This window comes from Rhinolophus sinicus, chromosome 2 (assembly GCF_057876585.1).
Source record: "Rhinolophus sinicus isolate RSI-liver-muscle chromosome 2, RSI-T2T, whole genome shotgun sequence".
Classification (NCBI taxonomy): Eukaryota; Metazoa; Chordata; class Mammalia; order Chiroptera; family Rhinolophidae; genus Rhinolophus; species Rhinolophus sinicus.
Window position 1 is genome coordinate 23,399,787 of NC_142502.1, and position 26,505 is coordinate 23,426,291.

The 26,505-nt window shown below is 35.0% G+C and overlaps 2 protein-coding genes across 11 annotated transcripts in view; one reads left to right on the forward strand and one right to left on the reverse strand.

Moving 5' to 3' along the window:
* Positions 1–20,133, forward strand: part of REPS1 (RALBP1 associated Eps domain containing 1) — a 78,522-nt gene extending 58,389 nt beyond the window's left edge. For 5 of the 7 annotated variants that reach the window (XM_074333638.2, XM_074333637.2, XM_019732768.3 and 2 more), the window contains 10 exons: positions 5,475–5,562; positions 6,324–6,425; positions 8,986–9,058; positions 10,475–10,593; positions 11,434–11,498; positions 13,276–13,458; positions 14,560–14,655; positions 16,068–16,216; positions 16,990–17,095; positions 19,869–20,133. In XM_074333638.2, the coding sequence (XP_074189739.1) occupies positions 5,475–5,562; positions 6,324–6,425; positions 8,986–9,058; positions 10,475–10,593; positions 11,434–11,498; positions 13,276–13,458; positions 14,560–14,655; positions 16,068–16,216; positions 16,990–17,095; positions 19,869–19,937 (1,050 nt within the window). In that variant the 3' untranslated portion in view covers positions 19,938–20,133. The remainder of the gene's footprint in view (positions 1–5,474; positions 5,563–6,323; positions 6,426–8,985; positions 9,059–10,474; positions 10,594–11,433; positions 11,499–13,275; positions 13,459–14,559; positions 14,656–16,067; positions 16,217–16,989; positions 17,096–19,868) is intronic. The other 2 variants (XM_019732765.3, XM_019732769.3) reach the window with 1 other exon arrangement.
* Positions 20,134–21,928: 1,795 nt separating this feature from the next.
* The window catches only part of ECT2L (epithelial cell transforming 2 like), a 77,001-nt gene continuing 72,424 nt past the window's right edge, over positions 21,929–26,505 (reverse strand). For all 4 annotated transcript variants that reach the window (XM_019732779.3, XM_019732778.3, XM_088795436.1 and 1 more), the window contains one exon: positions 21,929–26,247. In XM_019732779.3, the coding sequence (XP_019588338.3) occupies positions 26,120–26,247 (128 nt within the window). In that variant the 3' untranslated portion in view covers positions 21,929–26,119. The remainder of the gene's footprint in view (positions 26,248–26,505) is intronic.

Here is a 26,505-nt window from a genome sequence, read left to right on the forward strand (position 1 = left end):
CTTGCTTGTTTGAAATTAATTTTATTAACCCAAATTTCCATTCATTGTGGTTTTTAGCTGATATGCATGATTCAGTGTGGAGAGCTTAGAAGGAAATGGTGGCAGGCTTTTCAATTTTTGTGTGCTTAATGGTGGAAAGAACATGTTTTTACCATTGTTTGTATTTTCTAGTTATTTTGGTGAGAGAAAACTGTATGTTTTTTAAATCTGGTACATGTGTGTAAAGAAGCATTTTGTGACAATTGATTTAGTTGACCTTGTTTTCATTTGCAAATTAAGTGTATGTTTTATTAAACATACACTGTTTTGTTTTGTTAAATATACACTGTTTATTTCAGTGTAGTGACACTTAGTAAATACTATTTTATTTGTATGCTTATACATCATGTAATATGTACTATCTATGTAAATATGCAGTGTCATCTTTTATTTTAATAGTCCAGATGGTATGGCTTTGACTTAAATAGTATGTTGAGTTCTGTTACAAGAGAAGCAAGTTCAGCAAAACAATACAGTTGTCAGTCAAGATTCCCATTGTGCAAAGGAACCCTGTCTTGTCTTCCTGTGGTTGTGTTGCTTTGAAAATGCTACAAAGTTCACATCCTGATTTCAAAATAAATTCTAGTCCCATAGACTTAATTTCATATATGCCCCACCTATCCCTCAAGTTATTTGAAAACTTCAAAACCTTTGCTATTAGTCATTCTTCTCACTTTTCACTGCTGCTTTTTGTTTTATTTTTTTTCTTTTAAAGAGTAGGACATGCTAATAAGCACTTTTGAAAAAGAAAAGAGGAAGGGAAGGAAGTAGGAAGGGAAGAAGAGTGTAAAAGGTAGGATTTAAAAAAATGAGTTCAGCGGAAAGATATTCAGAAAGTGACACAAGGCATTCTTTTTAGATGTTTCTGATCAAAGACAGCCAGCATTTATTAATTAAATGTAAAAATGATCTTGTTATTTAATGTGGACTTGGGAAAAGTAGCATTTAAAGACAATAGTACATCAACAGTTTAATGGATCTTTGGTGTGTTTTGTAATTTTAAAGAATTTATATCTAATTGAAAAGTAGAGGATGCTGTTATATTGAATTTAAACAAATAATATAAGGAAGGTTTTTAAGTGTGTTTTATAACTTATTATATAAGAATCAATACGTAGATCATCTGCCTTTTGCTTCTCTTGCTACTTTGAGGGCATTTATTAATCTTTGATTTTAGTCTCTGAAAAATGAAGGAGAAATAAAAAGGCAACACAATTTTTGCTGTTTCTTAGTAGCTATAATTCTTGGGAAGTGACAGGTGCTGTAAGCTAAAAGAAAGTAGTACCTTAGCTCTGTTTCTTTTCTCTGTTATTCTTATCTCCTCGTCAAGTTACTTTTATTTAAAGTACTTAAGAGTACTTCACTTCACTTGGGAAGGAAGGTTTGATGTGGCAATAAAGAAAGTCTATTTTCTAACCTCCTTAAGAGAGAGTGAAAATAATTTTTCGTAGTATTATGATTCTTTGTCAGGACAGGAAAGAACATTACATGTAAAAACCCAGAACTCAGAGGCAAAATAAATTGACTCATGACTGGCAGGAAATGTAGGAGTAACAGTGAAGTTCTTGTAACTTCTTGGAAATAGTATCAAAATTTATGAATTCCAGCTCTAGTGTTTAAAATGATATGGCTCAATACTTTCCTTTGTTGTCTCTAGTGTGTCAGGAGGCTCTGGAAAGATTAAAAATGGTTAACTGGCATTTGAAACTTGAATTTAGACCTCTAAGTTTGATAAAGTTGGTGGTCTTCAATATTTATAATTTGGTACCTATAAACTCTTTTTTCTTTTATGGTGGCAAACTTAAACCTAAACGTTGTTCCCCAACTAGTAATTTCTCTTTAAACTTTCAATGAGAATGTCCTGTTCTGAGGGTCTGAGTTTCTTAACCTTCATTTAATACTTACCTGACATATTGCCTGTCTACAGAATACAACCAGTAGCCACAATTCCAAATGATCCTTTCCAAGGTCTATGTAAATGAGGATTATGTAAGTAAATAAGGTCCATTCAGATCAGAACAGAATCACCCAGGAGAAAAACACACTGCTGTTCTAATATGAATTTGACACACCTGACAGTGTTGGAAATATTTAATGGAATAATTTTTAAAAGCTAAAATTTGATAATTAGCCATTTGCTCCATAAAGTGAAAGTCTCTGAAAAGCTCCAGACTGCTCTGTAGTACTTTAGACGTGGCTGGCACACAGTGCAGTGACCCCATATGCAAACTGAGATGGTTAATAATTATGCTCCCAGAATGGTGATGAAATGGAGTTTCTGATATCTCGTTTCCAGAAACTTGATTACTTTTGTTGAACTGCTGATCAGTTAATAGCTAGACTCCAGCAGAATCTGCTTCTGCAAGGAAATTCTAGACTGATGAGAAGCATAATGCTCTAGTCTTTGCCATGATTTGTGCCAACTCACCTGGTTTGTTGGAGCCCCTTTTAGGTGTTTGTGACATTTTCTAGGAATACAAAGATGTCAAAAACAGAATTCCAATCTTAAGTAGACCATACTAATTATTATTGCTTGATGATTGTGATAATTACCATACATGGCCATGAGCAATACTGTGGGCAGAGAACCATGGGCCATCTAAGTCCAGTATTTTGGGAAGGTTTCCACAAAAGAACTTATGTTTGTATGCTGAGTTTTGAATGCAAGTGTAATTGGCAGAAGTAGACAAGGGCATTCCAATCAGAGAGAGTATCATGAACGGTATCAGGTCAGTGTGGTGAGAGTACAGGGTGGACGTATGTATAGGGAAATGATGGGGCCTAACGAATGTGATTGGAAACAAACTGGGAAGACTTTGTATGCTAGACCAAGGCTCTGAACTTAATCTCATAGACCCTGTTGGGTAACAAGACCATGATAAAGGGGCAAGGGAAGAGGTAACTGGGGATATCACTTGGGCACTAATGTGAAGAAGTGATGGGATCAAAAGAGAAATGAGGAGCACCTGAACTATGTTAATGATACAGGACTAGGAAATAGGCAGGGCTGGATTCAGGCAGACAGGATAATAGGATTTAAAGCAGGTAGAAAATACAGATACATGAGCATAATATTAAATAAGGTGCTAAGTCTGGTGCCCAAATATAGGATTACAAATGTACTATGAGTGATTAGGAATGGGTTTCCTAAAGATTGGGTGATTTGAATAGATAGAAGAAAGGAGCAGAACCCACCAGTCAGTCTTATACTTTATTCTCCATTTTTAAATTTGAGGGTGCTAGTTTGGAGCAGAGAACGTGTTCCTTTGGCATCCTATGACTCAGGACTCAGAGACTTACAGGCATTCTTGGTTCTTCATTTGGATGTTGAAATGCTTATAGTCAAAGCATATCCTGCTTTACACAACAGTCACAAATACAGCTTCTGATATACTGGTTAGTCCGTGGTTAGGTCTGGTCTTCAAGAAATTACCTTGTCCTGCTGGCAGCCGCATCCACTGGACTAAAGCTATTGCACGCTCATAGCAACGCTTCAGTAGTTGTATAACTGAAGTATGCAATACAAAACTGCTTTACTGGTAAAGAAACGTATGCAAATTATTTGGAGAATGAATGAACATTCATGATTTTCTTTTCTTGGGGTCATTATTATACTTCCATTTATTGTGCTGGAACTATATGAAAAGGCCAATTAATAATCCATCTGTTACCAGCTTTATAAATTTGATTTTATGCACATACGTGTATACACAAAATACATATTAGATGAATATAGTGAGTTAAAGCATCTAATAAGTTTTTCTTGCTTATTGTTTTTCTAGTTTGAGGGGAGCATTGGAATAAGAACTTCATTGTATCACAAACTGTCAATTCTTTCTCCGTTAATCTTGCCTTATAATACTGAATTCTGATTCTCATAGCATTTATTTCTGCTGTTAAAATTGTAAGTTAAGAAAATACTAGTTATAAAAAGAAAAAAAAAAGAAAAAACAAAATAGTAGTTATTCCTAAAGCCATGTTTTTTATAACAATAACGTCTGAAGTGTATTGTTACATTTTCCTGAGAGTGACTCATTCTGTGAGAAATCTAAACTTTTATCCATCTGTAGTGTTCATCTTTATAACTATAATTTTAGAATTATAGGGGAAATGTTAGTTCAGGTCGAGTGGATAATACTTGAAAACTGTCCAGAATCTCACTGGTGTAGGGGCAGGAAATTACTATGAATGGATTTATCAGTGTAATTGCAGTGAAGACTTCATTTGTTATAAATTGTTTGAATTTAGAGATTCTAAGAGTAAGCCAAGAAGAGAAGAACTGTCAAACAAGAGAGGGGATGCTGGAATTTAACTTTTTCTAGAGAGGCATGGTGTTAACTCTGTACTGTTACCCAGTGTCTGGCTGATAAACTGAAAGGTCATTATCCTTCACACTAAATTATAAACTTAACTCATTACTAGATACTCAAAATTGAAGGATCTCTTGTTCAGTATTTAGCAACAGCTCACACAAAATGCAAACTGACTCCTCCTAGAAGGCGCTTAGCCCCCTTGGCAGTGTTTTTCAGCTGGTCTGTTGCTGTTAACCCAAGTTCTTGATACTATTGTGGTTCCTCCCGTGGAGGGGGTGTGGGGGGTGTGGGGGGGAATCCCGGAGTCAGTCCTATCTGTGTACCCAGGTGTAGCTTCCTCTTTCCTTTCTGAGAGGCTACCAGTTATTTGTCTTCATCCTCTCCTCCTTGCCTTGCTCTTTTCATTCTTTTCAAAAGTCTATTTTTTACTCCTCTAACTAGACTTGCCACTCATGAAGTTTAGGGATACCAGATGTATTATAGTCTTGAAAAGGTTTAAGAAAAGTATTGAGTGTTAGAGTAGGATTCTTGCTTAGCCCTCTTAAAAAATGGATCCCTCTGTGGAAGTTTTATGCTAAATTTTAAACAATTCTATAGAACTAATGTATAGAAAGTATGTATTGTGCTTACTGTTACCATATAGCAGGCATCTTATTAACTTTGTTTTATATATGAAAAACAAAAGTGTCAAATTTTCTTGAGCAGTTTCCTGAAAATGAGTTCAGTCTGTTACTTAGTTTTTGGATTCTCATGACATAGTTCACTTTTATCTGAGAGGTTCCAATTTATATGATTTCATCAGATCATTTCACACTCTGCCTTTCAGTACTGTCTTGAACTATATTTTTATAAGATAATTTTTTCACTCAAATCTTTAATCACTCAAAAGTTAAAGTGTACTTTCTGTAAAATAAATCAGATTATTCGGTATGTATAGTGAACTTGATTTTTTAAAAATAAATTTTCTAGAACTTCTAATTTAAAAATTAATTTTCATGCTTGCCTTAGTGTGAATGAGAAAGTCTATCCACCAGTTTTTAAAGTCTGGTTAATTTTAATTATTTCATGGTATAGCTTGGCATTTTTAATACAAATTCTGTACTTCCTCTCATTTGTCTCTAGGATACTGCTATTGTTCATCCAGTTCCTATTCGGATGACTCCAAGCAAAATCCACATGCAGGAAATGGAACTTAAAAGAACTGGCAGTGGTAAGGAAGCTGTGGCTGGGCTGTATTTGAGTTTAGTGGGTTGTGTTTTGGATTAGCATCAAGCTAAAATACACAAGTAATTATTCTGTCAGGGTGCAGTTTCTGTCACAATTGTTTATTTTTTAACATAGTATTTTCTGCAATTATGCTATATATGTATTTTTTAATTTGTTAGTTTTAAAAAGGAAATTATTGAATTTAAATTATGAAGTGTTTAAATAAGGACATTTGGAAAATGACTTTTCTGATATACTCTGGATTTTTATGATCACTTATGAATTTACATTCAAAGTATGTTCAAATTTTAATTGAAGAGGTATATGTTAAAGTAAAGTTTGGCTGTGAAATTGTATATTTGGCTTAAACTCTTGAATTTTCTCCTAGATTAAATGTTTTAGTTAGTGTTTCTCAAAAGTAGATTTATTTTCTACATAAGTCAACATCATAAATTACTTATTTTACAACCATTTGTGTGATGTTTTAAGTAATTGCCCTACATTGATAAAACTAACACAGTATGAACATGCAAATTGACTTTTTCATTATAAAATATTTCCTATTATGGCAGAAAACAAAATTGTATATAAACCATTTTATATTTGTTTTTATTAAAAATATTTTTTTTGTCTTATATCGCATGGATTTACCTGCAGCTTCTTTGGAATATCTAAATGAAGTCTTACCATGTACTCTGAGGTTTATAAACTTATTGATTCAAATACCTATATCTTGTATTTTTACTTATTATTTCTCTCTACTAGATCATACTAATCCCACTAGCCCATTACTTGTGAAAACATCTGACCTTTCAGAAGAAAATAAGATAAATTCATCGGTGAAATTTGCTTCTGGAAATACTGTAGGTAAGTGAAAGATAGCATTACACCTTCCATTTAAAGTTTATGAAGTCTGGATTTAGAGACTGCATAATGCTAATGTATAGCCATTTAATACTATCTTCACTGAATACATTAGAGAACAGCCAACCCTTGTAAACACCCCACCCTCTTTATGAATACCCTGTTTCCCCGAAAATAAGACCTAGCCGGACAATCAGCTCTAATGTGTCTTTTAGAGCAAAAATTAATAGAAGACCCAGTATTATATATTATATCATATCATATCATATCATACCCAGTCTTATATTATAGTAAAATAAGACCGGGTCTTATATTAATTTTTGCTTCAAAAGACTCATTAGAGTTGATTGTCCGATGAGGTCTTATTTTCGGGGAAACATGGTAAGTGGTTGCCCATTGCCACTTGAACCTGCTTCAAGACAGACCTGTTGGCCATTGCTCTCAGCCAGATGTATTTCATTGCCTCCTTCTCATTAGCTCCTTTCTCTCTCTCACAAGAAATTGTATATATATTCATTCATTCAGCCAATGTTAATTGAATGTTATGTGCCAGGCTCTGTTCTAGACACTGGGGATTCAGCCGTAAGCAAAACAAAACAAAACAGCTCCTTTATGGAGCTTATATAAGAGAAAAACGGGGGAGGAACGTTATATGCTAGGAGGTAGTTAACACCCTGGATAAAAATAAAAACTTGGGAAGGGGAGAGGGCGTGACATTTTAAATTTGTTGGTCAGAGATGGCCTCACCAGAAGATAACATTTGAGTTAAAACTTGAAGGAGTGGAGAGATTCTCCTGTGTGTATATCTGAAGGAAGGACATTTTAGGTGCAGGAATATCAAACGTGAAACCCTGATTTAGGAACTATGCCTTACTTGCTGGGAACAGCAAGCAAACACCTAGAGTAGAACTAGTTAGCAAATTTGGCAGGCAGAGGTAGAAAGTGGTAGAATAGTAACCCAGGAGCAGGGTAAGGCTGACTCTTACTGACTGAGTTAAAAAGCCATTAGAAAGTTTTGAATGGAGAAGTGACATGGTCTGACCTTCATTTTTTAAACAGGATCACTCTGGCAGCTATAGACTGATAACAGGCCAGAAGCAAGAGTCCACACAGGGAACGACCATTTAGGAGACAGTTAAAATCCAGGCAAGAGAAGATGACGGCTTGGACTGGGGCGGTAGCAGTAGAAATGCTGAGAAGTGGTCAGATTCTAGCTATATTTTATAGGAAGAAAACACAGGATTTGCTTTCCTATGTGATACAGGATGTGAGACAGAGAGAGAGGAGGGTCATGGGTGATTTCAAGGAATTTTGGCCTGAGCAACTGGGAATTGAGGAAGACTGTGATAGGTCTAGGTTTGGACATCTTAAGTTTGAAATGCCTAATGGGACATCCAGATGGAAATATGTTAGCTCTAGCATCATTCTTGTATCAATTAAATAATTCAGTGATTTGACAAGAAAAAGGAAAGGGGTATTTAGAAATGAAACGAAACCAAATAATCAGTCTCTTCAATTTATAACTCTTGAAAGTATGTAGTTGTATTCCTTCATATTGTCCCTAGAATTTCTATTTTGAAATTTCTTTATTATATCATAACTGTTAGTCTACTTCTGGGATTCTCTGCTCCTTCATAAGACTTTGAGGAAATCGAAAGTGATACTTCCTCTGGTGAAAAATTGGGAACATCCGGCTGATTTCAACAATTTTATTATTGTCTAAGCACATTTTATTCCCTTGGGAAATTTTTAATTTTTCACAATTTTTAAATGTTTTCTTTATTTAAAATATTTCAAGTGCTTCAAAAATGACAAAAGTAATTAATGCTTATTGTTGAGATGTAGTAAAAATAAGAAAAATTTTCATAATCTATTTCACAAATGACCATGATTAATATTCGTTGTCAGCCTTAATCTTCTTTCTGTGCATATGCTATATTTTTATATAAAATGAAATTGTAATATATGTGCTGTTTTGTGACCTCATTCCATATAACTTATTTTGAGTATTTCTCTTGTTAAATGTTAATTTTTCTAGATTGTAACTTTCTGTACGCATACCATGTTTCCCCGAAAATAAGACCTAGCTAGACCATCAGCTTTAATGCGTCTTTTGAAGCAAAAATTAATATAAGACCCGGAATGATATGATATGATATGGTATGATATGATATGATATGATATTATACCTGGTCTTACATTATATAAGACCCGGTATTATATTATGTTATGTTATATTGTATTGTATTATATTGTATTATACCTGGTCTTATATTAAAATAAGACTGGATCTTTTATTAATTTTTGCTCTAAAAGATGCATTAGAGCTGATGGTCCAGCTACGTCTTATTTTCAGGGAAGCACGGTAGTATTTTATTGTATAAATAGGCCATGCTTTATTTTATTTATATTTAATTTTTTGCAGTTAATAACACTGGGATGAACACGTTAGTCCATCTTTGAATATCTCTGATTTGAAGCAGTCATTCAATTATATTTGGGGCATATGGAGTAAAAGTGAAAAAAATGATTATTATTAATTAGGATATATTCCATTTATCAGCAGATGATTACAGTAGTTCAGACTCTTTTGCTTCAGACCCAGAACAGATCGGGAACAATGTAACTCATCAAAGGTCAGTATTTATGTAAAAAATCATATTAAAATATCTTGTTACATTTTAATATTCAAAATTATTTAGGACCAAGTATAAATACCATGTTTCCCCAAAAATAAGACCTAACCGGAAAATAAACCCTAGCATGATTTTTCAGGAGGACATCCCCTGAACATAAGCCCTAATGCGTCTTTTGGAGCAAAACTTAATACAAGACCTGGTCTTATTTTCAGGGAAACATGGTAGGTATTTTTTTCTGTTTAGTTATTCACTTCTCTGAAGGCTATTAGGTTACCTGTTGATGTATGTAAAAGGGAAGTGATTTTGATTCTTTCCAACTTTAATAGGAAAACAAATTGTCTTCATGGTATTCTGTGGAAGGTTTATGAAGGGCTGATAACTTCTGGCAGTAGCAGTTTTAATACAGTCCTTTTGTAGGTAAACAGTGAGAGTCTGTTTAAGTAAAAATCTGCAGGTTTCCTTTTATAGCCTAAAGACCCTAAAGACAAGTACCAAAAGAATTGTGTTTTAAAATGCCATTCAGAATCACAGCCCAGTGTTAAGCTTCCTACCCACCCTGAAGATCTGCGTTTCATATAACTTTTCAGGCACAAACAAAAAGGTGTGGGATAGGGTGAGAGTGGCAAGGGATTTGTCTGCAAGGGTTTTACCATCCACAAAAAGCTTGTGCAGGACAGAAGCATCTTTCTCCTCTCACTTGTTATGCGTGATAAGTATCCTTTTGCCACACGCCTGGAGGTTATAGAGAGAGACTAGTAATAATAGAAACTCCAGAGCTTACAGAGAGTCAAAAGCCTGCTTCCTCCTATCGTTCTTCCTGTTCCTTAGAATTCTCAGTCTTCGTGGATTTTGTTCTGCTTTTTATCCCTGTCAGTGAGGATCAGATTGCCAGAGTCCAGGAGACTCTTCAGAATATAGAAAAGTGAGCGTGAGCCTCGTCACCTCTAAAACGGAATGGCCTGTGGTAACACAGGAACAGGGAACTCAACTGTTTGAGCCAGATTACAAGCTCCAAACTTTAAATAAGTTGAAAGCTAACCATATCTGAAAGTAGAGTTCCTCTTTTTTGAAAATAATTATTTCCGACTAAGATTATCTTTAATTGAATGGGAAAACATTACACTAGTTTTGCAGTCTACCTTAAATTTTTGTTAATAGCTAACTTTCTTTTCAAATTTTTTGAAATTTAATATATAATTATACTTTGTTAAGAAGATTATTCGCCACATTAAATAACCATTTGTTCAGTAGACATCATAAATAGTACTGTATTCATTATAATACTTGTATAACTACTTGAGAAAATGTTATACCAATAATATCCTTTGCTGCTTAGCCAAGTTTGAATGCTTAAGAAGTAAAAAAGCTCCAATATCAGTAACATGACCAATTGTAATGGGGTGAATTTTGCAGGTCTCATTCAGGAACGTCACCAGATAACACTGCACCACCACCTCCCCCTCCAAGGCCACAGCCCTCTCATTCTAGGTCGTCATCTTTAGATCTGAATCGGACCTTCACAGTCACCACAGGTAGGAGTTAGAGAGAACCATATATGTATTAGCATCTGATTTTAAAGTTAATTAAAAACACATTTTATTTTCTCGTAGTATGTCTTATATTTATCTAAAGGAAAAAAATGAATTTAAGATATCAGATGAGAGGGAATTTGTTTTCCTAATGTCTATATAAAATGTTTTTGAATTCAAATAGTTAAAGATGGGAACCTGAGAGATGCCATAAGAGAATTTAAAAGAATGATGTGGAGATATCCATGAGGGTTAGCCAGTAGGTCTTAAGTTAGCTGACAAAGGAGAGATGAGTCATAGCTTACTCACGGTTTTAATTTTTATGTAACTGGTCATTGTTATTATGTGATCAAAATAGAAAAATTAGAACAGTGGGTGATAATGTCCTGTTTAGACAATATGAGTTTGAAATAATGAGGAAGAGGAGGAATAATAGGCCACTGAACTTGTGAGTTTAGAAAGATTGATGTATTATTTGAGAATATTTACCTAGAAATGACAGAGTGAAATATTAATTAAAAGAGAAATCTTGGAAATCCTCATATTTAATAGCTAAAGAGCAGTCAGAAATATGGGAAGAAAACCAAGAATGCATAGTATTATGGAAATGGGGGCGCATGTCAAGAGTGCCTTGTTCAGTAGAACAAGAGAAATGAGGGCTGAGAAAAGGCCATGAAATTTGGCCATTAGGGCACATGTAGGCAGTCACATAAGATATCTATGCCTTCTTCTACTTACCAAACATTCTTAGAAGTCTGTATAGTTGGCTCATATTCTTTCAACCTGTTCCAGTAGCAAAGGAATTACATAGTTACTAAAAAGGAGACTTGTGTGTTTATGCAGGACAACAACAGGCTGGAGTTGTTGCCCATCCTCCTGCAGTGCCTCCAAGACCACAGCCCTCCCAGGTAATTCTGAGCATGAGCCATTGCCGTCTTCAGGATCAGTTAGTCTGTTAGGTATTTGATTCTATTCTAGAATTATTTCGAAGATTGGGAATTACCTCTTTGTCATTCTTAATGAGCATTTAATTCAGGGAAGGTAAGTCTTATTTTGGAAGGTTATTCCCATAATGATTTGAATTATTTTTTGAAAGAAGCTTAAAAGGAAACCAAAAGATAACACCTTGACAAAGTGTGATTTAGTGGAAAGAACAATGGATTGGGAGATAAGAGATGTCCCTTTATGTCCTGGATCTAGCGGTGACTCAGAGTAACCTCACTGCATCTGTCTGGATGTGTTACTGCATCAGTAAAGGAAGTGTTAGGTCACCTCTGCATCCCTGCCAGGATGAAATTGTTTTGATCTGCACAAAACTGTTTGTTCCAGGGTAGATTATGGATTATAGCTGTTAGTTTTATGTGACTGACTGACTACCTTTTACATAAATGAATTTGGTTGATTTTTTTTTTCTGAGTTAGATTTGTAAAGTGAAGTTGGGTATAAATAGTTAAAAGATGGTTTCTTAATCAAATAAAAGATACTGAAATTTGAATATTCCAGTATTTATTGTATCTAAAGTACCAGCAAAAATACTCTTGCTGTGGTTAAGCTGTGAAACCCAATGAGTTGGTCTCTTGACTCCAGAAACATCTAGTGAGGAAGGCAGACCTGTAAACAACAATGATAGAATACAGTAGATGTATTCATGAAATGCTTTGCAACACCTTTATTAGCTAGTAAAGTCAGGGATCACATTGAAAATGTGTAAATAAAATGAAGGAAGTGAGACCTAAACAGAAACTTGAAAGATCAGGTGGTGTTTCTTTGGGAGAGGGCATTCCAACCGGACTTGGAATGGCATCCACAAAGCCACAGAGAACTGAGGGAAGTCTGGCATCTCCTTCAAGGGAAAACAAAGTACAGTTGGAATGATGGGAAAGGAAACTAAAGAGGTGGGGAGGGCACAGAGCATCTCCTATGTCATTCTAATAAAGGTAGAGTTTTTCTTAAAGGACATGGAAAATGTTTAAAGGGTAAGCAGGGAAGAGACTTCAGATTTATTCCTGTAGCATCCTGTACTTGGTCATACAACTTCTCACAGTCTGTTTTAATTCCTTGTTAACTTATCTCTCATCCTGCAATAGACTGTCAGCTTCATTAGGGCTTGGACCTTATTTATTGTGTTCACTGTTACACCCATAGTGCTTGACCAAAAGTAGATACTCGGTAAATATATTTTTCGGTTGAAAATTTTAGAAGGATTGGTCTGGCAAAGGAGTGGAAGACAAGTTCAAAGGAAGTGCACTGAAGTGTTGGTAGAATAGAACACTGTTTTTCACCCTTTAAAAATAACCTTTTTAAAAACATAATGAAGCAATTTTTAAAATAACTTGTTTAAAGAACAAACTATTGTGTGTAGCCCATTTACGAAAAAAATAGATCCAAGTAGAGAATCAGAGAATAGGGCCAGACCCTCCCCTCTCCTTACACACTTTTTTGCAGTAAGAATTTTGTAAAAGTATCTTTTTTATTGAGGGTTTGTCGGGTTTGTTAGTTTAATTTTTTTGTGTCTTGGTGTTTCATTTATGGGTGTGTTTTTTTAAAGCTAAATGTTACTGGAGCTCATCTCCCCGAATTTACAGATAATAAAACAACATGTTTAGATTAATATTTTCAAAGCAAAAGAGGCTACTTTGATACAACAATAAGACGTTTGTTCCTCTCTCCTGAACCATTGTCCAGGCTCCTGGTCCCGTTGTGCATCGCCCAGTGGATGCCGATGGCCTGATAACTCACACTAGTACCTCACCTCAGCAGATACCAGAACAACCAAACTTTGCAGATTTCAGCCAATTTGAAGTATTTGCTGCATCAAACGTAAATGAAGAACAAGATGATGAAGCTGAGAAACCAGAGGTCTTGCCGGTCAGTTAAGCCCTTACGTAGTTTTCTGGGGGGAATCTCTTTTCATATCATGCATAGCCTGTGTATAAACAATAACCCCTAACAGAGCAGATATTAGAGGGGACATCACATCAGTGAGCAAAATATCTGCTGCCGCTGCTTTTAGATAATTTATATTCCCTAGTTCAGTGCTTTTCAGTTTTCTCCCTGGCCTCAGACACCTGCTGGTTGCAGTGTAATGCTTAATAAGAGTCAGAATGTGTGTGGGAGTAGCCGTTGTGTGAAAAGACACAACCATCTGGTCCTGGCTAAAACTCTGCTCTGGGGGTTGCATCTGAATGCTAAGCATCTGATTGTGTGATTTGGTGAAGATTTCCATGCATCAACAGGCTGTGGTTACCATAGCTACTACACTCTGTATGAGAGTAAGTCACTTTAGACAGACTTACAGACTACAGGATGTCAAAATGTCATGTTGGCAGACCTTGTTCTAGGAGACTGTGTAGTCCTGGCGGCAAGAACTTCGCTAGGGATCCCTGACCTCACTAAACATACAGGGGGAATCGGTGGGACCCGAGAAATTCTAAAATCGCGGTTCTGATTGTCTCAACCTATACTGAACCTCTCTGACAGATCCAGAAATCCATGTTTATTTGACTGGCATAATTTAGACAAAGGTTTCTTATAGAGCTGACCCATGGAAAACTTTCTCCCAGCCACTTCTTCAGACTTTTAATTTTCTACCTCGCATGGGGCCGCTAAGGATGTGGACTGGACCTCCAGGAAGGCCGGGAAGGCCCTGAGGGGAGTCCAGGTGTGCACAGGCCCCTGGGTGGATGCACCCCTTCTCCCAACCACAGGACTTCCCAAACTGTGCTAGGGTGCATCCTCAGCGCCCCCTGCCCCCCAACACCCGCAGATCTATTACCTTCCCTACTCTCTGCCATTCAGTAGTCAGGAGTGGTCCTTTTACAGGGTTTTCTCAGATTCCTTCTCATACCCATCTCAGATTCCTTATTGTCAGAATGAATATTTTCTTAACATTTTATTCTGATTCATAACATATTTATGCATAACTATATATTACTTTTATATAATTAGTAATAACATATTCATCTCTAGGTTGAAAAAGCTTCTGATCCTGCAAGTTCTCTTCGAGGTGCCAAAACAGATAGTAAAACTGAAGAAAAGACAGCTGCTAGTGCCCCTGCCAATGTGGTATGCTAAGTCTTTTACAGTAGTAATCGGTTCTACATATAGAAAGTTACATGGGGTCATTTGTACTGTAAGTTGTTAAAGATGAAGAAAATAGTAGAAATAAAGTTAGGGATCATCTAACCCATCCCACTGCCTTTAACTGTAATATATTTAGTCTGGCTCAGAACAAGATCTGCCTATTAAAATTTCTAGTAGATGATTGTCTATATTAGTGTATGCCATGGGTTCTCAAAATGTATGTGGTATTACAGCCTTCCAAGTACATAAAGTAGAACTTTTCTTATTGGTCAAATTCAGTTTTTTGTAAGTAGAATAGGGGAAAATTATCCACCCTCTAAGGTTAATATTATACTTTACTCTTTTTCTTTAACTGTTTTAGGGATAATTTTTGTCTAACATTTTATGAAAATTTTTAAACGTGGAAAAGTTCAAAGAATTTTACAATTTTACATCAATAAACCCATACCTTGATTTTACCATTAATATTTTACTATACTTGCTTTATCACGTATCTATCTATATCAGTCTGATCTGTTGTTTGCATTTGCAAGTACTTATAGATATCAGTACACTTTCCCCTTGAGAGAAAAATTTGGGTAATTTCTTTTCTATTTTCATCTAGACATTCCTAATAGTTATTAAAATAGCATGTTTCTGAAAGTGCTTAAATTGTACTTTCTGGACACTTTATTTTTTACTACATTAGTAGTTCTGTAGTGGTTTTTAATAGTTAATTTTATTTTTGTCAGCTCATGGCAACAAATTAAAAATAACACTTAACCCGAGAGATGGCAGTTATGTCTTCTTTTCATTTATTAACAGGTCCGATCAGATTATGATAAATACCAAAATACAGTATCTGATCCTGTTGAAGGCAAATTCAGTTTCCAACAAAATGTCCACTTATTTTCAAGAGTTAAAATGATTGTGCATCTTAGTGAAGGGTTTCTAAAGAATTACTTAGCTTTTTACTTCTTTATAAATTGCTTTAATCATTAAGATGATGTATTTTAGTATTTTTGAATAGAACTTCTATGGTGATCATGGGTGCATCTTTCTGGAGACTCCCTTTTATATTTATCGAACAAGTATATATTGAGCATGTATCATGATTATGTTAAATATGTTAATATTGAGGCAGATTCGGGCTGCAGGTAGCTGATGTTACTCTTTAAGTAAATTGTCTAGTAGTAAATACATTCACAATTGTGATGTCAACTAGGGACGTCCTTTCCTGTTGTAACTTAAGTTAGCTGTTGCTACAAATTATAAATTGTTTTAAAGTAGGACAAGTGACTTTTAATTTTTGGAGAGTGAGTGGCTTTCGGAAAGCAAATGGTGTGGGTAGAGTGCTAACTCACCATGAATGTCTTCAAGAAATGCTCATTATTGATGGAGATCTTGTCTTCCAGAGCAAAGGTACGACACCTCTTGCTCCCCCTCCTAAACCTGTTCGAAGAAGATTAAAATCAGAAGATGAATTAAGGCCAGAAGCTGATGAACATACACAAAAGACAGGCGTCTTAGCTGCTGTTCTTGCGTCACAGCCTTCTATTCCTAGGTAATCAAAGCTATTCCTAAACACATTTAATTACTAGGAACAAAGAGCACAGCAATTAAAAATATCAAACGGAAAGAAATTGCAGTCGGACTAGTTCTTTAGTTGAACAAAGGTTCTTAGCTGTTTCTCTTGGAGAGTTTTCTCATTTATGGGTAGGCAGAACATTCTTCCCACTTTTTTTCTTCTGTTATTAAGTTCAATTCCAATTTCATTTTAATAACCTTTTGCAAACCCTGGGGCAGACTTAAAAATTAATAATGTAGAGTAACACTGATATTTTAACTGCAGTTGGTATAAACCAGGAATCGACAGACTAGGGCTCATGGGCCAAATTCAGCCCATGGCCTGATTTTGTAAGTTTCATGAGCTATGGCTTTTATATTTTTGTGAAAAAGAGGAGTGAGAAAAAGAGAAAAAAGAAACAAAAAATAATGTGCAGCAGAAACTGTGTGGCCTTCAAAGCATAAAATATTTATTTACTTTCTGGCTATTTACAGAAAATGTTTGCCAGTGCCTGCTCTAGACTAACTTAAACTCAGGTGATTCTACAGAAGAAGAAGAATTAAAACAATAACAACAGTAATTAAGCTTCTGAACCTTAGATACTTTTGATTGACCCTTAAAACTGAGCAAGTGAGATGAAGCTATGCTAAAAGCAAAAGATGCTCCCTCTGCTTTCTAGTTGGGAGAGAGCGATCAGGGTAGGAGGGAGAAAATTTAAAGAAATGAAGATTATTATTTTTCTTTTTTTTTTGCCCTCTTTATCTTCTCAGGTCTGTTGGGAAAGATAAGAAAGCTATTCAGGCATCAATTAGACGCAATAAGGAAACCAACACAGTTTTGGCCAGATTGAATAGTGAATTGCAGCAACAATTAAAGGTAATGTAGTTTGTGGATATTTGGGCAGTTCCATGGATGGAGAGCGTTTCAGACTTGAACTGGAACATAGAGGTGATCCAGCAGTTCTTATGCTTGAAACTTTCCGTGTCACAAGAGAAATGTGTATCTAAAACACTTCCTATGCCTTTGAATTTTTTAATATTAAATGGAATTTTTATACTCAGTTCTGATATGATTGCCTTATCCTCCATATATGAAAGGCACTCATGTTCCTTACCTTTCATAATAAAACCCAAGAGAAGAAATATTGTGACCTCAGGTACCCCTGAGATCACATACATGGCTATCTATCTACACTCTATTTAATTCTAAGATGATTTGAGAGTATTGTCGACTTATCAAAGATAACTCAGATTCTATTGAAGGGACTTAAACAGGTCTAAAGAAGAAGAGGGATGGGGCAAGTTAGACCATCTTGCATGTGGAAAAGATAAGCCTTAAATAGAAGTTGTGCCTATGGCCATTGTGTACTCCTGTCATCTATACTTGAGGAATGGATTTGTTTTTCTTACTTACTCTAGCCATGATTTCTTTTAATCCCTATGAGTAAAAATTAACAGCTAGAATCACTGATGGTTCAACATTATTAAACATTCATGTTTTAGAAAACTAGTGGTTTTCACACCTTAATGTGAATACAGTTAATCTGGGGTCATGTTCAATGCAAATTCTGATTCATATTAGGTATGGAGTGGAACCAGAGAATTCTGCATTTCTGGTAAGCTTCCAGGGGTTAGAAATGCTGCTGGATTGTTGGCCCTACTTTGAGTAGCAAGGTTGTAAACCACAAAGAAGAAAAGGGTCTGTGGAAATGTAAAATGAGTAGGGCTCATTCCCATAACATTTTGTTCATATCCCTCATCCAGCATTTATCACACTGTCCTGGAATTATTATCTATGGCGCATGGGTCTCTGTCCTACTAAATTGAACTCATTGAGGGTAAATCATAATCATTTCTGTGTAGGGTTACCATGTAATTTATTGTCCAAACCAAGATACTTTTGAGTATAAAGAGGAACGGATGTGTTAATACTTAGTCCAGGACATCAGAGGTAAATTGGAATTGGCCTACATAAACTTGTGACTGTTTTCTCTCTGTCCTCCAAACCTAGCATCTGTAAGTCTTTAGGGTTCCCAGACCCAATTCCAATGTTGGGAGTGGGCCCCCCCATCCCAACAAACAATTCTCAGACATCAGCAGAGTGCCCGAGAATTCAACTCAATTCTGACATTGTCTACCTAGAGATAGCATTAGATTCCACAGGTTCTGAGTTCAGTCTACAAGGTTGTCCCCTACCACACATATACACTCTTCAGATGCATAGGCTCTTCTTACCTCTGCTTCTGACCAACTGGCTGCAAATCAGAGGTTCCTACAACCCCCTCCTTGGGTTTGATTAATTTGCTAAAAAGGCTCACAGAACTCAGAGAAATATGTTGCTTACCGCATCACTGATTTATAAGAGGTTATAATTCAGGAACAGTGAGATGAGCAGATGCATAGGGCAAGGTATGTGGGAAGGGATGCGGAGCTTCCATGCTCTCTCCAGGACACCACTCTCCCCACGTTGCCTCATGTTCACCAGTCTCCAAATCCTGTGCTTTGGGGTTTTTACAAAGCTTCCTTGCATAGACATGCTTGATTCAGTCATTGGCTGTTGATTCAACGTCCAGCCTCTCTCCCATCCCTGAGGTGGGGGGATGGGACTGAACATTCCAACCCTCTAATCACTTTGTTGGTCTTCCTGGCAACCAGCCTCCATCCTTAGGTGCTTCCAGAAGTCATTTCATTGACATGAAAGACCCCTCCTGGAAATTCCTAGGGGTTTTGGAGCTGTGAGCCAGGAATTGGGAAGAAGACCAAATGTACAAGAGAACTATAGTTTGGTCATCTGAATGACCAAGTATATATTTCTTATAAATCACAATCTCATGTTATTAAGCATTTGATAACTGTGGAATAAATGATATTCTTGTATAACTCTGATCAAAGAAAATACTTATAGCTGTTCTATGATTATAAATTTGGTCGGTTTTGAAGAAAGAATGTAAAATTAAGGACAAGCTTGCTAGTACCATACTGAAGATGAAAATTTTGTTAATGCGCGTTTTTCTGAAGAACTAAAGAAAACCATAGAAACATGTATATAGGAGCTATTTTTTAAATCACTTTTCTCACTATTTCTGAGGACAGAAAATGGGAATTATGGTACCAAATAGAAAGTATGGTACCAAACAGGTTAAAGCATGATAGAGAAAAAGGAAAGTAGATAAATCAGAATTTGCTGGCTATCTGAAAAGACTGCTCAAACACTGATAAGAAATTCGTTTTGCAAAATGAACTTATTCTTTGTGACACTGAAACTCAAAATGAGGTTCAGGAGTTGGCTGTGACCAGATGTAATCACCAGGAGAAAGAATCTGTGTTAACTGACTCATCTACTGCAGGGGGTACATGTCATATAAAATTCATGCATTAATAGCTATCATTTGCAAATATTGGCTTTTCTAATAAGTAAACAAAAAACGTTTTATTACCCTGATTTATGTAATAAGAACATTTTAATAGCATATTTTAGTATTCCATACATATAAAGTAATTGCACTTCTAAAGTGAGCTATGTTTTTAAAATATGAACATCTGTCCCTTTGTCATCTTAACAAATTTAAACTTTTCTTGATGCAGAGTTGTTAGATGTGTCTTCATTTTTATATACTTTGAAACATAACTTGACTTTGCATCTTTTTCAGGATGTTCTTGAGGAGAGAATTTCCCTGGAAGTTCAACTGGAACAACTTCGACCATTCTCTCACCTCTAAGCCAATTGCCGTTAACTGTGAACATACCCATTTTTAAGCAGTTTTGGGTTCAGGCCAGTTTGGAGACCCAAACATTCAGCTCACTGCTTAATTCAACATTAAATTTTATGATTCTGTTTTGCCCTATATGTTCACCATTGTATTTAAGTATCTTTTATTTTTTAATTTCAACAATAAAAGGGTCAGGATGACTTTTTCTGGAGGGTATATTGTGTTTGTTACCATAGCCCACCCTTGTTATTCCAATCGTCAGGAATACATAACATTTGTCTATTAGACTTAGGTGGCCAAAACTTCACACTGATCTCGTACACAGAAGGGGCTTCTCTTTATATCTCAAGCACGACTCAGAAATATTTGCAGGAGACAAAATTAAATAAATCCAATTTGTCTTTTAGATTAAATGTTTCACATAAAGCATCTATATTTGTTTTGTAAAAATCTTTAAAGTGAGTTTCCTATTTAATTGTTTCTTTCTTTCTTTTTTAAATCCTTGGACTATTTTTAATTTTGTCCATGGGCATGTATTTTGCTTCTCAGAATATTTTTGTTTGTTTATTTGTTTCAAGTGTACAAAACAATATGTTATACATTTCACCCCCCCACAAGGTGATAACCCCCCGCCCCCAATCTATTGCCCCTCTGACATCATATATATCTATTACGATTCCATTATTTAATTTTTTATTTGAAAGAACTATATTGGATAAGGCATTCTTTAACCATAAGCTCTATAGTAATCAGCATTGTTCTGGAGTCATGAGGTACTTGCAGACTTTTCCATGTCAAGTTGGGGTCAGAGTCTATATTTTCTGTATGAAAAATTGATCACCAGTTTCACCAGTGACTTAACGTTTTTGTGTGTGAGATTTTAATTCTGCAGCAATCAAACTTATGAAATAGCTATGAAAACAGACTTTCTTAATTATACCCTGAAAGTGAAGGGCAAGTATTAAAACCACAAACAATATAAGTACCATCCACTTGCAAGTATCACCATTTTTTGCTTGAATATGCGCTTAACTCTCAAAAGCTTGTACTCGTCAGTCTCTACAGAGATTATTTTCGAGTAATATGTTTTAAAACTTCTGAGGATATTAATTAGTCATAGAATAAATGGAAATTCCTTAGGCTTTCTAGTTTACCTTCAACTATCTTGTCGCTCATTCTTTTGCCATAGACAAGTTTTTCCTATTAACAAAGTTTCTGAAGTGTGCCCTTTTCTGGGTAGTATACTGTATTCAGATTTGTTTTATAACATGGTACGTACATTTTGATCACATTTGTAAATTTACATTCATTGCTGACTAACAGCAGATGTTCCCTTTAATGGTTTATTCTCTGTAGGATCATAGATGTTAAGCTGCATGGATATATCGTAACAGAATCAAAAGTGTGATTTTACACTAATAAAACAGCACAATATTTTAAAAATTTTGTAGTTTTTACAAGAATTTAAATTTTTTAATAATATATATTTTCATTGATAAAAAAAGAAAATGTTTAAAATAGCCTAATTCACAATCCTAGACTGTAGTAATAGATTTTATTACCTTAACGGAGAATATGAAGCAAAAAGGAAACTGACAACAGAAGACTTCCGAGTTTCATGTAACTTTTATCTATCATTAACTAAATAAAAATATTTCTACATACATCAGCTAGAGATACCAAGTGGCTAACAGGTTATGGCTTCAGTTTGTTAAATAATTAAATGAAAGGTTTAAAGGCCCAGAATACTATTCAACACCTATTTTGCTATTTCTCTGTTTTGAAACAGATTTGTCATAGTTTCTTCATTTTTGTTTAACTAAATTCCATTACGGGCAACTTTTGCTAAGCTTCCATTTATTTTTGTTTTTTAAAGGTTTTTTTTGTTTTGCTTTTTCTGACAGCCTACTAATTTAACAATGTCACAAATTTTTAAAGCTGATTTGGAAGGTCTAAGAATTTAATTTTGCAACCAAAGAACACTTAAAAATTACAGAAAACTTTTTAAAAATTTTATTTGTTTCAGGTGTACAAAACAATGTAATAGACATTTCACCCCTCACAAAGTGACAACCCCCTTCCCCCATCCTACTGCCCCTCTGACATTGCATATATCTATTACAATTCCATTGACTCTATTCCCTATGCTGTACTCCATCTCCCGTGACTATATATATATTAAATTATAGTTGACATACAATATTATTCAGCTTCAGGTGTACAGTACAGTGGTCATGCATCTACACCATCCATGAAGTGGTCTCCCCAATAAGATATGTGCCCATCTGACACCCTACAAAATCTTTACAACATTGATTGTATTTCCCAAATTGTCTTTCATATCCTGTGGCAATATTGTAGTTATCAATTTGTGCTTTCTAATCCCCCCCCTTCTCCCTCATTCCCACCTCCCTACTATCTAGCAACCATCAGTTTTTCCTCTATATCTCTGAGACTATTTCTGATTACTTTGCTCATTTATTCAGTTCTTTAGATTATACATATAAGTTTAATCATACGATATTTGTTTTTCTCCGTCTGACTTACTTCACTTAGCCTAATGTTTTCTATGTCTATTCATATCATTGCAAATGGTAAGATTTCATTTTTCTTTATGACTGCATAATATTCCATTGTATAAATGTACCACAGTTTCTTAATCCAGTCGCCTACCAAGGGGCATTTCGGTTGTTTCCATGTCTTGGTTATTGTGAATAGCACTGCAATAAACATAGGGGTGCGTTTTTTTTGAATTAGCATCTTAGATTTCTCTGGATAGATACCTAAGAGTGGAATTGCTGAGTCATAAGGTAGTTCCATTTCCAGTTTTTTTGAGATACCTTCATACTGAATTTCAAAGTGGCTGCACCAATCTGCAGTCCCACCAACAGTGCACCAGGGTTTCCTTTTCTCCATAATCTCGCTAGCACTTGTTATTTGTTGATTTATTGATGATAGCCATTCTGACCAGAGTGAGGTGGTATCTCATTGTGGGTTTTTTTTTTTGCATTTCTCTCATGATTACTGAGGTTGAGTATTATTTCATATGTCTGTTGGCCATCTGTATATTCTCTTTAGAGAAATGTCTCTTCATGTCCTCTGCCCGTTATTTAATTGGGATGTTTGTCTTTTTGGTGTTGAGTTGAATGAATGTTTTATAAATTTTGGATATTAATCCATTATCAGATGTATTATTGACAAATATTTTCTCCCATTCAGTATGCTGCCTTTTTGTTTTGTTGATGGTTTCCTTTGCTGTGAAAAACCTTTTAAGTTTTATGTAGTCCCATATGTGTATTTTTTCTTTTACTTTCCTTGCCCGGGGGAATATATCAGTAAAAATATTACTCGGTAATGTCTGCAACTTTACTCTCTTTATTTTCTTCTAGAAGTTTTATGGTTTTGGGTCTTACATTTAAGTCTTTAATCCATTTTGAATTTGTTCTCATATATGGCTTAAGGAGGTTGTCCACAGTTTCATTTTTTTATATGTTTCAGTCCAGTTTTCCCCGTACCATTTACTAAATAGACTGTCTTTATCCCAATGTAAATTCTTGTTTCCATTGTCATAGATTAAATGACCATATAAGAATGGATTTATTTCTGGGCTCTCTATTCTGTTCCATTGATCTATGTGTCTGTTTTTATGCCAGTATCATGCCGTTTTGATTACTGTAGCCTTGTAGTATGATTTGATGTTGGGTAGTGTTATACCTCCTACTTTGTTCTTATTTCTCAAGATTGCTGTGGCTATTCGAGGTCTTTTATGGTTCCATATAAATTTTAGGATTATATGTTCTATTTCCGAGAAAAATGACATTGGTAGTTTGATAGGAATTGTGTTGACTCTATATATTGCCTTAGGTAGTATTGACATTTTAACTATTTTAATTCTTTGTGTCCATGAACATAGTATGTATTTCAATTTATTTGTATCTTCTTTGATTTCTCTCTTCAATGTCTTATAATTTTCTGAGTATAGGTCTTTTACTAATTTTGGTTAAATTTATTCCTAAGCATTTTACTGTTTTTGAAGCGATCGTAAATGGGATTGTTTTCTTGATTTCTCCTTCTGATAGTTTATTATTGGTGTATACAAATGCAACTAATTTTTGAATATTAATTTTGTGTCCTGCTACTTTACTAAATTCATTTATCAGTTCTAATAGTTTTTTTGGTGGAGTCTTTGGGTTCTCTCTATATGGTATCATGCCATCTGCATATAATGACAATTTTACTTCCTCCTTTCCAATTGGGATGCCTTTTATTTCTTTTTCTTGTCTGATTGCTCTGGCTAGAACTTCCAAAACTACGTTAAATAAAAGTGGTGAAAGTGGGCTCCTTTGTCTTGTTCCTGATCTTAAGGGAAAAGATTTTAGCCTTTCCCCATTGAGTATGATGTTAGCTGTGGGTTTATCATATATGGCCTTTATTATGTTGAGATATGATCCCTCTATTCCCCCTTTGCTAAGAGTTTTTATCATAAATAGCTGCTGGATTTTGTCAAATGCTTTTTCTGCATCTATTGATAACGACCGTATAATTTTTATTTTTCATTTGGTTAATGTGGTGTATCATGTTAATTGATTTGCGGATATTGAACCAACCTTGCCTACCAGGAATGAATCCCACTTGATCATGGTGTATGATCTTTTTAATGTATTGCTGAATCTGGTTTGCTAGTATTTTGTTGAGGAATTTTGTGCCTATGTTCATTAGGGATATTGGCCTGTAGTTTTCTTTTTGTCTGATTTGGGGACCAGAGTAATAGTGGCCTCTTAAAATATGCTTGGGAGCCTTCCCTCCTTCTGGATTTTTTGGAATAGTTTGAGGAGACTAGGTGTTAATTCTTTTTGAATGTTTTCGTAAAATTCACCTGTGAAGCGATCTGGTCCAGGACTTTTGTTTGTTGGGAGCTTGTTGATTACTGATTCAATTTCTTTGGTAGTAATCGGTCTGTTTAGAGTTTCTATTTCTTCTTGATTCAGTCTTGAAGATAGTATGTTTCTAAAAGTTTATCCATTTCTTCCAGATTGTGTAATTTGTTGGCATATAGTTGCTCGTAATTTTCTTTAAATTTTCTGTATTTCTGTGGTATCTGTTGTCACTCCTTCTCTTTCATTTCTGATTTTATTAATTTGGGTCCTCTCTTTTTCTTGGTGAGTCTGGCTAAAGGTTTGTCGATTTTGTTTATCTTTTTGAAAAAACCCCTCTTGCTTTCATTGATCTTTTGTATTGTTTTTTTGGCCTCTATTTCATTTATTTCTGCTCTGAGCTTTATTATTTCCTTCCTTGTACTCCCTTTGGGCTTGTTTTGCTGTTCTTTTTCCAGTTCCCTTAGGTATAAAGATAGACTGTTGATTTGAGATTTTTCTTATTTCTTTAGGTAGGCCTTCATTGCTGTGAATTTCCCTCTTAGAACTGCTTTTGTTGCATCCCATAGATTTTGGGTTGTTGTGTTTTCATTTTCATTTGTCTCAAGGTATCTTTTGATTTCTTCCTTGATCTCATTGTTGACCCACTTGCTATTTAGTAACGTGTTATTCAGCCTCCATATATTTGTGTGTTTTCCGGATTTCTTCTTGTAATTGATTTCTAGTTTTGTAGCACTGTGATCAGAGCAGAAAACTTTTTAATACTTTGTAGTGGTATATTTTTAATGTTCTCTGGAAGAGTACATTCATATTAAGGATAGATGTGACAAGTTTTTGAGTAAATTGCCATTTATGTTTTTTATACATATTTTTTAATCAATAATAATTTCAGGAAAATGTTAAAGATGATTGGTAAAACACCAACAAATTAAAATGTTCCTCTAGACTGATCATTTAAGAAACCCTTTTCGTTTTGATTTCATGTTTTGTTAGATCATAAAACAAAACTATGCAACATCCTTGTTCTGTCTTAGGTTTTATCAGTTAATATATAATACTGCCAGTGAAAAACAACTACCAAAAGAAATGGGTCAAAATCTTGGACTCAAGTTATTGTGCATTTGACATAATTGAGCATAGGTGATAAAGTATAAAAGTTAGATGATAAAGTTTAAAAGATTATAAAGAGGAAACATTGGTTATCCTAGTTCATCCTCCCATCATCCATACAAATAATAATCTGGAACAGAAAATACATGTCGCCTATCCTTTGCACGGTGAATTGGCACCCCTGATGTTTTCTTTAAAGTCTAAGGCTCACTTCTGCATGGCAGCTCGGATTGCATTTTGGAGTGCTGACAACCATAGGAACTTATCATCCTCAACTTCTGTAGCACAAGTCCATTGACGTTTTGGACCTTGAAGAGTAAATGCATTCTTGATATCTGTAAAAATATTTGAGGTACATAGATTACTCTTTGCAGGTAACAATCAAAAGGAGAAAATGTTTTAAAATTCAAGAATTGACCAAATCATCTTTAAGAATTTTTTGAATACTAAAAAGGAATTCAAACAAATACAAATACTGTTTAGAATATAACTTCGAAAAATTACTGAATAATATGGTAGAACCTAAAATAATCTTGTCTTTATATTATAATTGTAATTGGCAATTATAGTGAAAAATTAAATGATAGGAACTG